This window comes from Pristiophorus japonicus, chromosome 20 (genome assembly GCF_044704955.1).
Source record: "Pristiophorus japonicus isolate sPriJap1 chromosome 20, sPriJap1.hap1, whole genome shotgun sequence".
In the NCBI taxonomy this organism is placed as follows: domain Eukaryota; kingdom Metazoa; phylum Chordata; class Chondrichthyes; family Pristiophoridae; genus Pristiophorus; species Pristiophorus japonicus.
The window spans coordinates 28,045,677-28,060,153 of record NC_091996.1 but is presented as its reverse complement, the minus strand read 5'-3'; the positions used below and the strand labels follow the sequence as shown (position 1 = coordinate 28,060,153).

Genomic DNA, 14,477 nt, shown 5'->3' with positions numbered 1-14,477 from the left:
GGATTGACCCTACAATCTTGAGACTTTGGGCTGCCACTGAGCCAAACGTACAAGTGCAAAAACTTTAGTTGCTTGAATATACATAGCATATTTATAAGAATTTTAAAGGCAGCAGACCATTCAGCTCTTTGAAATGCACAAAATTCTTAATTCCATAAAATACAAAAAAAAAACTCATTTTCCCAACAGTACTGCAAAATGGTTGTCCATATTCCAAGAGGAAATCAGCTGTCAACTGGATTGGATGTCACTCAGTTGACTAGCATGCCAGTACTCACCATCAAGGCTGGCAAAGTAATAATGGGTACTTGGGCAAGGTACTGGATGACATTCAGTGTCTATGGAACCATATTCCAAGATGAAAGAAAGTCAAATGTATTCAGGAGAAAAGGGGGGGGAAAAGCAAAAACCTCCCAGATGTGCTTGGCCAAGAGGAAAGTTTCCAACCCCAAACAAGGTTGGTTAATTACTCCAACATTTTGATAAGTTACGCAATTATGAAGCTTCAAAATATTCAGAAACTAAAAGCAGATACAACATTGAAGAGTCTAAATATAAATGTTTTATAAATAAGTAAGTGTTAAATAACTTGCACCACTAAATGCTTAATTTGCACATTAACGGTCTAATTATATACAAGTCTTCATGTTTCAGTAGATGGATAGCTGATTTCATTCTTCTGTAATAATATACCATCGCCTAGCAAATTTAAAGTTAGCTGATCAAAGTCAGAAAGGGCAGTAAACATTCAAGTTAATAATAAAGCAGTTTATTTCCAATATTTTAACCTCTGAGAGTCGTCGTCACCATATTACTATATTAAAATACAATGAAATTTGAAAACTGATCAATACAATTATTTTAATGTACAAATTTTTTAATTACTGGAGCACATAAATCAGCTTCTCAATATCTGCTAGCATTAAAAACAAAGAAAAAGGCAGCCCTTTAGACCACTTTATTCAATTTAGCATTTAAAATATTTGTTAGAATGGTTGAAATTCTACATCTTGAATCTTGTCTACACAACACAATGTATGTTTACAGTCCATTGTGCACACTGTATTTTAAGATTTTTTTTACCGAGAACAAAATATATTTTAAAGGAAATACGGTGTTGTTGTTCTTGGTGGGATTACACGCTCTGAATCTGGAACTGCACGAAATAGCTTTGGCTCCCTTGAGTTTACGTTGTTGAAGACCATGATTGATGCAATATTTCCACAACGGTAGCAATAGTTAGGAGCAGACCACACAGTCACCAACTTCTCATCAAACATGAATTTATATCCTTCGTGAACGAGCTGATGTGCTCGGCAGATTAGTTTCAGGTTGTTGATGTGAACAAACTATAAAACAAGAAAAAGAAAAAAAAAAGTTACAATCTAGAAAGGAACTGCCCATGGTTGAAATTTATTATATTTAGTTCAAATACCAAAGTTGAAAAGCAGAGGAGAGGAGCAGAGCAGCACTTAGTGTTCCATTACTGAATTAAAGAAACGTTTGAAGTAATGGCCATTGTAGACCAAGAGGTGTGTGCAGTGCTGTCACCAGACTCATGGTGCATATTGCACCAATACATTTTGGGGGAAACAAATTAAAGTAAAGAAGCTTTTCCAACAAGTAACCAATACATATAGACCAGAAAGTCTAATCTGCAGCCTGTGCCAAATCAACCTATCTTGGCCACGATAGCAATAAACGTTAGGAGCTCGGAAATAAATCGCACTAAGTTTGGGAGAGGGGAGGAGGAGGAGGGGAAAGGAAAATATCACTGTCCAGTGGCCTGGAGACATCCTGAATGGCTATCATAATGACACACCTGTATCCATCAGCACTGGCCCTTTTGTTGCACAGCTCAAAATCTCCAGACACCTTTAATGGTCATGTCTCTGAATTTCAAATAAAACTTAAGTTTCAAAAACTTTGTAGATTTCAAAAAAAGGATCCTTTTGAACTGTGTGAAGCAAGGCAGAGATACAGATACATGATAAAATGTGGAAAATGTGGAACACAGTACAACAGTAAGTATGAAACTATAGTTTGAGCAGATTATAATCTTAAGTATTTTGGTTAATACTGGTAATTCATTTTTAAATTGGCTTTCCCTCCTACCCCCAAAATAGAGTAGTGACTCAGTTTGCATAACTCAATACAGAGAAGTACTTTGAGTCTGTAGTTTGACAGCTTACCTCATTTGTAACCTTTGCCCCAAAGAGCCAGCCTGCTCCTCGAGGACTGATGGCCCAGGTATCCACATCCTCAGGATCTGACCATACTAGATCACAGAAGGCTCCTTTGTGTGGGATCTCCTGGTTACGCTCAATGGTTCGGATTTGATCTAGAGTTTTGATATCAGGAGAAAGTCCGCCATGCACACACAAGATCTGTTCATCTATCAACTGATATGGAAAAACACAAATTAATTGCCTTCATAATTAAATGTGTTATAAAAATAAATAATGCTCAAAGTATAGATGTATTTATCTATAAAACAACACACAAAGAAGCCATTCAACCCATCATATCTGTCAGCTCTTCGCTAGAGAAATCCAAAACTAGTCTAACTGACCCACTCCTTCCTCCGCTCCCCCTCCCGCCCCGCCCCAGAGAGTTTTATCTTCCTCTGCTGCAAATAATTATCCAATTTTCCCTTCAAAAAAAGTGCGATAAACACTCACTGATTTCTTGGTCCAAGAGCCCCATGCAAAGAAATTCCACCTAACCTCTCTCCTCACGCTCAGTTACAACGTTAACATTGATGACCTCTCGATGATTCCACAACTGAAGGAAACAGCTTTTCGTTATTCACTCAATCAAACCCTTTCAGAACTTTAAAAACTTCTGTTAAATCTCCTCTTAACCTTTTCTGCTCATGTGGAAAGTCCTAATATCTCAAAAGGTCTCTTCATAACTATAGTTCCCCAACCCTGGCATCATCCTGGTCAATCAATACTATGCACTCGCTATGGGCTTGAACAGCCTTTCTATAATAGGGTGTCCAAACCTGCACAGAGCATCCCAACTCTAGTCTAACCAATTGCACAAGGCTCGATTCAAAAGTAAAGGGCATGCAAATTGGGGATGGGGAAGAATTCAGCTGGAGACGACCATGGAGGATAAACATATTAAATTTGAGGCACGGGGGCTTCGGAGCCAATATAGTCCAGTGTGGACATGGGTGGTATCTCCGCTTTGCTTCCAAGCCTTTGCTCTTCTCTCCCTCCCAGAGTTCATAGCAACTGAAAATTAAAATTGTAGTTCCATCAGCATAAAACTATACTTGAGCTATTTTGCTGTAAAACACGCATTGAAGTACTAGTTATACATTTGTATGCAGATTTATTAGTACCATGCTTTGGAAATTGTACATTACACAGAACAAGACAATTCATTCGCAAGATAAAGCTTTTAAAAATGGTCTGATTAATTGAACCATTTCTCTTTAAAAGCACTCTATTTTTCACTCTCAAGTCAAAGTGACATCATCCCCTCCTTCATGGCCATGCTCACCCCCATTCCAATGCAGTAAATTCAAAATCCTTATCCAAGTCCTTATCCAAGTTCAGTGTTGTCCAATACATTGGTCACTAGCTATGTGTGGCCAATTGGGAATCTAGATGCGTTTGATTAGTAAAATAAATAAAAAGACAGTAATAGACACCATTGTTGAGCATATGACCTCAGTACACATTTGCATGGCATACACGTGTACTTCAACCTTTTTGTGCATTTGTTGGTAAAATATTAAGACAAAATGCAGAATGCACAAATGTTTTGATCGTGGAGTGCTTTACTTCCTTGGTTATTGTATGGTCCCTGCAAATATACACACGTGAAGTACATTTAATTGTATCGTGCAAGTGTTTGGAAGGCATTTCTTTTAGAGTTAGTGCATGTGGCTAAAACGGTGTCATAGTGCCATACCTGTTGCTCGTCAGCAATTTCTACCCAATGACAACACTGTCCTAGTTTATTAATCGTTCGTTTTGCATATCTTATTTTCGAAGTTAAAGCCATACGTTCCAGCTTGCACTTCCGCAGTTCTAAATATGCATTATTCCCATTCCCTCTGTCCTGCCATGCGTGGCAGAACTTCCAGCCAACCATTCTATTATATGCGCTCAGGAATTCTCCTCCACTTTGCTGAACCTCTCCTCACCCTAAAAAGCCCCAAAGGGTCTCAACAGTTTCAGCCGCCGACCTTTACTAACTCCTGTCAGTTTCTCCTCCTCCCCCAGCCCCTTTTTTGTGAAGTGTCTTGGCTTGTTCTGCCATGTTAAAGGTATTCTACAATGGCAAGTGGTAGTAAAGCATAGGTTAGATGCGGTGTGATCTCGCTCCACATTTCCATGTGTCTCACATGTAAATTTTACAATTTCCATTACTGGATCCCGCTGGCTGAAGGAGAATGGCATAAGCAGTGGTGCAACTGCAACCAGTAGATCTCGGCTAAGACTGACTGTTATGGGGACTGAATGGTCTTGGTTTGGACAAGCACATTTCATCCATTTGGGCTAGATCTAAAACAAAAATTCATGAGATAAAACAACAGAACATGATGGACAAAAAGGGAATTAATTTGGCTGTATTACAGTTTTAGGCAAGATTGGCCAACCTAATTTAAATTTCTCAAACATGCAATTCATAATATTCTTTGAACAAAGTATGGAGCAGAATTTTGTATTTCTTTATTTCTAGCCACGACTAACAGCTTACATTTAGATTCTTGTTCTGTGTCAAGATTTGTCTCACAGGAACTGAACAAAAGTCCAGATGGTCTAAAAAGTGACTGACTTAACAATGGATCTTCTTGTGAAATCTCTAGTTAGTATCAGCATGTCAACTTCACTTTCAAGTGAAAATGTACCTTTTACAACCAAAGAATTAAAAACTACAACAGACTTAAACAATGAACAATTTTGCAAGTTCATATTTCATCTTAAAGTCTGATTAATATAGACTCTGATGTTGAGATCAAAATATGCTGTTCCACATACATCCTTTGCTCTCAAAAGTATAATGTACTAAATGTTGTAGTTACCAGATGATACTGTTGAATACACCAATACATTATCGTATATTCAACATCTGCTCTACTCATTCACACTTTAGAATTCACTCCTGTTTAAAGGGCTCAGTGAGACGAGCACTTGTTGAATCTACAGTAACTAGCTGGCATATTCCACTCACCAGAGGGAACTTTAAGCTTCACTTAGAAGATCGTGATACAGTACTTCTAAACAGGAGTGAATTATATCAGCAGAGAATATTTTACAACCAGATCATCTAACCACTGTGAAGGGCTTTCCAGTGCTGAAATAGGCTGTTAAAAAACATATATAGTACGGCTACTGTGAATAATGCAACTGATACCTGCGGATTAACAAACAAGTGGAACCACAATTCCTTCGCAGGAGTGGGCAGAGAAATTCAAAGAATAGACAAGGAATCTATCGCTTGGTGTCCATCGCTGATTAAACTGATTCAAGAATGCAAACGACTGCAATTGGGATTACCTAATTTTTGTCTCTTCCTCAATAATATAGCCTCCACTTGGTAGCTTCCCTGACAAATGGAACAGTATTCAGCAGAAGAAATCCCATCAGCTTAGGTTGCTCTTGCCAAACCAGGAGTTCAGTTCACTTTCACTAGTGTGGAGCCCCCTAGTGTTAACAAGTCTTTTGCACAAGGGGTGCTAATTTCCTTGCATCCAATTTTAATACATCAAGTAATCTACAAAATTTTTCAACACAAACGTATCTACTTACAGCTGCTACTGTGAGCATATCGAAGACTTTGGTACAGTACCGCCAAGCATTAGCATTTCCATACTTTGTTTGGCACTCATCTGTAAAAGCAAACCATGTTTAGTTTTGTTGAACATCTAAAATACTGGAATTTGACAAAACATTGATCAAGAAATTTGGTTTCTTTTCCCCCCAAAACTTTAAAAGTCCACTTAGCTTGAAACTATTTACTAATTACCATAGAACCCGTAGACTTGAGTGATTTGTCTGCTTTCATGATTTCCTCTGAGGAGTGTGATGCGATCAGGCCATTTCGCCTTCAGTGCAAGGAGGTAAGTGAAAGTTTCGAGACTGTAATACCCTCTATCCACAAAGTCACCCTGTTAAAGTGGCAATGGTGTTAGTATTACAGATGATTCAAAATAGAGCAAGTAAATCATTATTGTGTGACATTAGAAATATATGCGATTGAAAAATAGCAAGTAATAGGACTATTCCTGCAATCAATATATTATATATGATATTGGCAAGCAGCTAACATACTTAGTGCATCTATACAATCTTGAAACAATGCACACAAATTTATTTTTAAAACTTAATACAATATGTAATTTAAATATTAATTTTTGATGTTTAAGTGCACATTTAACAGCCCTTCTGTTTCATACAATACCAACAAGTTCTCTTGCTTTCATAATGTGGTCTCGCAATCAAAACTTCTGATCAATTTTAGACACAAATGCAATAAATATCAACAACGAAGGCCAGAGAGCCATTTTTTAAACTTTACAACTGAACTCATTAAAAAAAAAAATTTGGGTTTTAAAACTCAAGAAATACACATCATGATAACTTACAAACACATACTTACCATAAAAATATAATTTGTGTCAGGAACCTGACCTCCAGTTCTAAACAGCTCACCCAAGTCATAAAACTGCAAAAAGCATTTAAAATGTGTTTGTCAATATGCGGTTGAACATTTTGTACAGTATAAACATGAAGTCTACTGCAAAAATGAAAAGGAACCAATAGTTGTAAAGTAAACATTAGTTCTGAATATTCTTACTACATGCATAGCTTGCACATCACAACTACTGCACCCAAATTACTAACTGCGCTAACACAAATGTTAACTTTTCACATGATGCAATCTGTAGAATTTCTGTAAAACATATTCTCCAGGGTACCAGTAAGCTTTTAGATGCAGCTAACAGAATGAGATGCTCACAGCAATAAACCCCAATGGCTGCCAAGAACATTCACTCCCATCGGAATTCTAGTTTAAGTACATCTAGCAATATAATGGGCCCAAGTTTCCACATGATTTGCGCCTGATTTTTAGGAGCAACTGGTGGAGAACGGACTATCTTAGAAATCGCAATTCTCCACATTTTTTTTCTGCAGTTCTAGTCAGGTAGAACAGTTCTACTTTGGAACAGAATTCTTTCTTCAAAAGGGGGCGTGTCCGGCCACTGACGCCTGATTTCAAAGTTTCCACAGTGAAAACGTACTCCAAACTAACTTAGAATGGAGCAAGTGAAGATTTTTGTAGAACTGAAAAAACCTGTTTTACACATTAAAAAAATCAGGCGCAGGTTACAAATTAGGCGTCCAGAACGAGGTGGGGGGGGGGGGGGAGGGAAGTCATTAAATTCTACAATAAATCCTTATTTATACTTATGCAAATAAATCCAACCTGAATAAACATTTATAAGCAAAGAAAAGATTAAATAAACCATCTTCCTACCTGTGTGAAAGTGCTTCAGCCAGCCTCACAAGTTCGTTCGTTCCCGATGGCAGGGGGGGGGGGGGGGGAAGGAGGAAGCCGTTCCCGACGGCGGGAGGGAGGGGAGTGTGGGCCCGCCCGCCCGAATGCAGCTGGGGGGGGGGGGAGCGACGGCAGGAGGGAGGGGAGGGCGGGCCTGCCAGACGGCGGGAGGGAGGGAGAGCGGGCCCGCCCGCCCGAACGCAGCTGCGGGGGGGGGGGGGGGGGGACGTTCCAGACGGCGGGCGGGAAGGAGACAGTGAGAAGGCTGCAGGAAGCCTCAGTGCTGATGGCAATGTGCTTTTATTAAAAAATGTTCAAAAATTAAACAGCTACAAAGAACTACAAAAATGGCCGAGTGCCAATGTTTTCCTTCACACTGCGCGTGCGCGAATGCTCCAACGCGCACGCGCAGGGTTGCCGGCAGGAAAAAAACTAATTTAAATAGTACCCGCCCCCTCCCATGTACAAAATCGGCGCGAGTGTAGGCTCCGCCCCCCCTGGGCGCCCGCCAAACAGACAGGAGCTGCAGGGCTCTCCAGAATCGCGAGTTTTATTTTCCGGCGCCGAACAGAAAACACCTTTAGGTCATACAAAAAACAAAATGAACCCAACTTTAAACAAATCTGCACCAACCACTAGTCATGGATGTAGCATGAAGCAGCCACTATTTGCAGCTCTGAAGTAAACATCTGGCTGCAGTTTAACTCACATTAAAGGGGGAAATTCTAAATTGGCATTTAAGACGCAGATTCAAAGGATAACTAAAAATTATTAAGCTGCTGTACATTTCTGAAGTCAGTTATGGTCAGCCAGGAGTAGGATGCCCCCTTTATTCCGCAACACAAATTATATTGCTAGATGTACTTAAACTAGAATTCAGACAGGAGTGAATGTTTGAATGTTCTTGGCCCTTCAAGGAACAAAAGATTAAATCTCAACTAAATTTAAAATAAACTCACCTGTCCATGTATGTCCCCACAGACAGTAACTGGTGTAGACACTGGCTGAACATTAGACTCTTCCAAGAGCAAATCACATACATAGTCACATAGTCGCTAAAAGAGAAAATAAATTACTTCAATCAACCAATCAAAAACCACCAAATTTCTGACTGAAGTCTAATACACAGGCTCTGAAAAAAAAACAGGTCAATAACCATTCAATATAATTATGGCTCAATGGATATTGCAAACAGCTGTGCTGGAGTCTTTTATGGAAGTTAATTGTTACAGTCTGCCTATCCCCATCAAGGGTCCCGCTTACAAAGGTTACAAAGTCAGTACATATTTTCTTCAGAATGGCGTAACTGCAATTCTTGACTCAGTTAACACCATTACCCTTATTAATGTAATTATTGAAGAGCATTTCTTGATTTTGTAAACATCTACAACAGGGCTGGTTAATGAACTGCAGTCCTCCACAGCATCCCAACCTCCTTTAATCTCAGAATAAGGGGCCGCCCATTTAAAACTGAGATGTGGAGGAATTTCTTCTCAGAGGGTTGTAAATCTGTGGAACTCTCAGCCCCAGAGAGCTGTGGAGGCTGGGCCATTGAATATATTTAAGGTGGAGATAGACAGATTTTTGAGTGATAAGGGAATAAAGGGTTATGGTGTGAATGTGTGAAAATGTATAAGCAATAGAGACAGTGAAGTGAACAAAGGAATCATGGAAGAATAACTAAAAGAATGTCAGACTGCAAATATTACAACATCAGCACAAATAACAGACTCGCTCAAGGTCTTAGTTACTCGTCACGCCAGTAAAATTGTAACATTTACAAGCAATGGGTGAGAAAGCTCTTTGTGAGAAAAAGTTGCTATAACCACTTGCCCGTATCTAATTGGGCAAGGAAGGCCAGGTATCGGCTCATGAGTGGACAAAGGGAAGGAGGGATCACAAAGGATAGGGTGAACTGAAGGTCCCTCAATTGTATTACGTACTGAAAGTGTATAACCGTTGCGCCCCTACATTGTAACGGGGCTTGTCCGAGGGAAGTGGATGCACTCTGAGGGAGAGCGTTCCTTTGTTCTGATAAGTCCCGGCCGGTGAAACAAATAATAAAGACTGCTTTGTTATAAGCTGCTTTGGTGTTCGTGTGTCAGTGTATTCGCTGAAACAGATTGAGGGAAAAATAATCCGTATTAACAATGGTGAGCAGGCAGGGAAGTGGAGCTGAGTTTATGATCAGATCAGCCATGATCTTATTAAATGGTGGAGCAGGCTCAAGGGGCCAAATGGCCGACTCCTGCTCCTTTTATGTTTATAAGGAATCACCAAATACCCTTTTTAAAACATAAGGTTACATTTTAAGGCATCTACATTTTCTCTCTCCACAGCAGGAAATATTTCAGTCCTCTGCTAGTACCATAGAGATGGCAGTGACCTGGACCATTGGGGTTTACTGCTGAGACCTGGAGTGACTCCTCTAGATTCCACATCCCCAACCATTCTCCTCCCCATGCCCACCCTTCAACCACCACATTGTGACATTCAAGAGTACAGAATGCAATACAAACACAAATTCTCAGGATGGCAGGAATGACATATGAAGAAAGACTGGATCGACTACACTAGAATTTAGAGGAGAGGGGATCTCAGAAACATAAAATTCTGACGGGATTGGACAGGTTAGATGTAGGAAGCATGTTCCCGATGTTGGGGAGTCCAGAACCAGGGGTCACAGTCTAAGGATAAGGGGTAAGCCATTTAGGACAGATATGAGAAGAAACTTCTTCACTCAGAGAATTGTGAACCTGTGGAATTCTCTACCACAGAAAGTTGTTGAGGCCTGTTCGTTAGATATATTCAAAAGGGAGTTAGATGTGGCCCTTACGGCTAAAGGGATCAAGGGGTATGGAGAGAAAGCAGGACTGGGGTACTGAAGTTGCATGATCAGCCATGATCATATTGAATGGTGGTGCAGGCCCGAATGGCCTACTCCTGCACCTATTTTCTATGTTTCTAAATAAAGCAGCTGAATGGAAATTGTTGTTTTTAAAAAGTTTTAAACTTAGCTAACCTTCATTCTGTCATAATACAGGAGGTCACGGAATTGAAAATCTTCAAAGGCATCCATTTTGTGCACCGTAATGTGTGCACGAGAATCAACATCCCAACATGAACAAATGATTCAATAATTGACTCAATTTATCTTCCTTCCTTCACCAAAATAAACCCTTTAGTTTTACATTTATAATCTCAAATAAAGTGGAATGGGTAACAAACTGACCTTTTAAATTTTTTTTAAAAAAAGGAAAAAGCTTCAAACCCAAGAGGGTCACAAACTTTTGTTGCTGGCTACTTGCCATGAAAGTGCTGGATATCAGCAAGGAAAGACATCACTTGGCATGCCGCTCAGCTATACAGAACAGAAAGGTCCCAGATTCAATCCCTTGTTTTAAATTGCTGATCTCAGCTTGGGAAGCAGGAAGGGTCACTGTAATGTTTTCAGTGCCAAGCTAAGTAGGGAGCAAAGTTAGGCTGCTTCAGGTTCAATTACGATGCTGTAACTCCTGCTGGAAATCATTCACTAAAGCCAGGTGAGGAGGGATCTGATGCGATTGTACTGGCGCCACTCAAAGCAATTTAGAAGCCTGATGACACTCACTGAACCCATCTCCTCAGCACAAGTCACTGCCTTTAGGGCAAGGCAAGAAAAAGTAAACAAATGCTGCACTAAATTCACCATCATTCCTTGATTATAGGTTATTTGTACGGTCAATGCATTCTGCAGTTACTCCCAGTCTCAAACTACATAACATGCAAGAGTATCAGAGAGCAAACGGGTGGGGACAAGGGAAAAGAGAGAAGGAATGCTTGAATCAGTAACAAATCACACAGTAAAGAAAAAAATAAATTAACTAGCCCAGAGCATCCATTGTTGAAAATATATAGTTCGATTAGTTTACAAGACAATAAAAAAAACATTCTTCTGCACAGAAATGTAACCAACTACCAGAATTGTAAGGTGAACCACTTCACGTCTTTCCCTTGCCTGTATTCCCCTGGATTTAAAGCAGAACTACAAACAAATGAAGAAGAGTGACTAATGAGAAAGTAAATATCTAATTGAGAATATTGCTGCTATGTAAAAGGAAGTTAGCAGTTAGAGACAAAATATGTAAAATTGTTTTGCATTACTAACAAGCAGTTGGATAACATGCAAAAATCACCAGTTGCATTATATTGCAACTGACATAGTTCCTTGTGCTCAGTAAGGAAGTGGTCCATAATACACATAGAAGTTGTGCTAAACATTAGCCTGTAGCAAACCTTAGTTTAAAACTGAAGATACTCGCATTTAAAACTGTGAAAATTTGACTTTGGAATGTATTAAATTCAAATAAGGTAGTTGAACTATAATACACAAATGCACAACATACCCCAGCATTTCTCGATTCACTTATACTCTCAGTAGTAGAGAAACCCCTTTTCTACCTTTACGTACTCACTTACCTGGCCTCAAATTAATGTTTATACTGGTGCGAATAAGGATTATAATTACGATTTGCAGATCTACAGATTCTATTCACGTCTTAACAGGACTAATACCAGCATGCCAATAGCCAGCTATATAGTTTGTGGAAAGTCATTTAAAGCCTAGATATGATTTACATCTGTACATCACAGCTGAAAATTAAGGCACCACTCTGCTAGGTCAAGCAGCTGAATGCATTCAATGCTAGTGCACACTATTTCACTTGGGAACCCACATGAATTGTCTTATGCCAATCCATTACAAAACCTCTATCGTGTACAACACGTTACTAGGCATGCCATACCTAGTATAGTCAAAGAAAAGCCAACACTAATAAGTAGATTTTGCAGTGCATTGCCAGGAAACGCAGGCCGAATCATGCACAACCACGTGTGCATAACACTTGAAGGGATGCTGAGTTTCCAAGAGACTCAGCATCGCTGTATATAGCTACAGCAATTAGCACAAGTGAAGCAATTTAACAAGCCCCCGGATGAATAGCAAAAAAGTACAGGAAGCAACCAACTTTTCTACAATTCTCCTGAGCCTGGTTGTGTTCTCACAGCCTTGAATTCAAGCTGCCTATTAAGCAGAATTTAGATACCTAAATTTGTATCTTTAAGCAAGTAGGATTTCAGGAGGTTTGCACTATTTCTGCCCATAGCTTTTACAAATGTAGGGTCATTCTACATTCTAACAGGTTCTCCGTTTACAACCAAAGCTCCACTATACAACTTACTGACAAGATAAGCAGCAAACCAAAATGAAAGATTTCTACACCTTGTGGGGACTGCAGGTTGGTCACTTCCATCATTTTAAGTAAACTGCACAATCGTCTCAACAGTTCAGCAGCAATCCAGGGCCGTGGAAAAAGGAAAAGCATTGTTCACACTGCAGTGTGCTTTTTTTAAATTATGAATATACAAAAAAGGACAGATAAAGACCAACTGGTCCATCAAGCCTGTCGCATCCAGGCATGGTGAAACTTCTGCACACTATCCCCATCATCCCTTCTTCCCACCTCCACATTCCTACAATCTCCCACAGAGACAACGCCAGAGAAAGAAACTTATGGCCAATTTTTATTTTTAATATTTCATTCTCAGGACATGGGCATCAGACATTTATTACCCTATTGGGACAACTCTGACTTGCTGGGTCACTACAGAAAGCAGTTAAGAGTCAACCACGCTGGTGTGGAACTGAAGTCACATAGACCAGAATGAGTAAGGACAGCATGTTTCCCTCCCCAAGGGACATTTGCTGAGTTTTTACAAATAAAAAACAGCTCGTCACTTTGTGGTAGTAGTTTGAGAATATGAAAAAACTGTTAAGACAGGATTTGAAATCTCATACTCTAGATTATTAGTCCAGGCATCTGCATTACTAGTCCAGTAACATTAGTGGTACAACAGTGTAGTGTTCATTATGAATCTAGTGGCCTCCTTATACGCAAGAATGCAAGGGACCAAAACGAGACAATATTCACGATGTGGCCTTTTTTGGAGGAATATTAGTATTTCTCATTTTATGGTTAACGTTCTCTCACTGGCAAGAGCAAATTTATTTTCAACTGCAGAGATTTTTGGATAGTGCAATGTCAGAACATGAAGATTCTGCTCCATTGCATGGCACAATATAAGTTTATGGCTGATCCTTACACTGAAGTCTCCATCTTGGCTGCGCCATTATGCAGGGGTGCTAGAAGCTTCTCATCTGAGTAGGGCCAATCAGTCTGCTCACACACCACCTCGCTACCTTCAGGGCACCATTGGTGGCGATCTAGGAGTAGACACCTGCCCTCTTAGCAAGAATGGTGCGAGCAAACCTAAAGGGACAATGGAAAACATGCAATTTGGAGATAGTTGATAAATCAGATTTAAATCTGAAGTCTGACTCTAAATAACCTGATATCTGTATCTCAATCTTGTTTCAATTTTAATCACTTCACAAAAGCATAAACTCCCAAAATGACAATGTATGCAAATCTCAACATTCAATGTCAGCAGGCTATTAAAGAATTTTTTTTTTATAAATAAAAATGCTGCGAGTTATGATCTGGAATGCACTACTTAACGGTCATGGAAACAGATAGCAAGTTTCAAAAGCAATTTGGATAAATGCTTGAAAAAGGAAAAATTTGCAGAGCTCTGGAGAAAGAGCAGGTGAAGGGATGAATTGCATTGTTCTTTCAAAGCTGACACAGGCACGATGGATTGAATGTGGAATCTTACAGCACAGAAGAAAGCCAGAGATAAAAATGTGTGTATGGTTTACAAGGACAAATACGATGCTGGAAAGTTTGGATGCAGATGGTTTAATAAGTATGGATGTAAATGGAACCTTGTCAAAAGTAGAGTTCATTGCTGTTCACCATTAATGATTTGGTAAGGGTATCAAGTGATATGATCAAAGGTGGGTAAAGGGAGTTGAGGTATGGAACAGATTGGCATAACAGGCTCAAGTGGCTGAGTGG

The 14,477-nt window shown here is 39.6% G+C and overlaps 1 protein-coding gene across 1 annotated transcript in view; it reads right to left on the bottom strand.

The window, feature by feature from the left end:
• Positions 1–753: 753 nt before the first annotated feature.
• Positions 754–14,477, bottom strand: part of ppp6c (protein phosphatase 6, catalytic subunit) — a 29,306-nt gene continuing 15,582 nt past the window's right edge. The window contains exons 2-7 of the mRNA XM_070862663.1: positions 8,481–8,576; positions 6,622–6,687; positions 5,989–6,130; positions 5,772–5,851; positions 2,193–2,402; positions 754–1,349 (exon numbers count right to left, since the gene is read on the bottom strand). Coding sequence (XP_070718764.1) covers positions 1,101–1,349; positions 2,193–2,402; positions 5,772–5,851; positions 5,989–6,130; positions 6,622–6,687; positions 8,481–8,576 — 843 coding nt within the window. The 3' untranslated portion in view covers positions 754–1,100. The remainder of the gene's footprint in view (positions 1,350–2,192; positions 2,403–5,771; positions 5,852–5,988; positions 6,131–6,621; positions 6,688–8,480; positions 8,577–14,477) is intronic.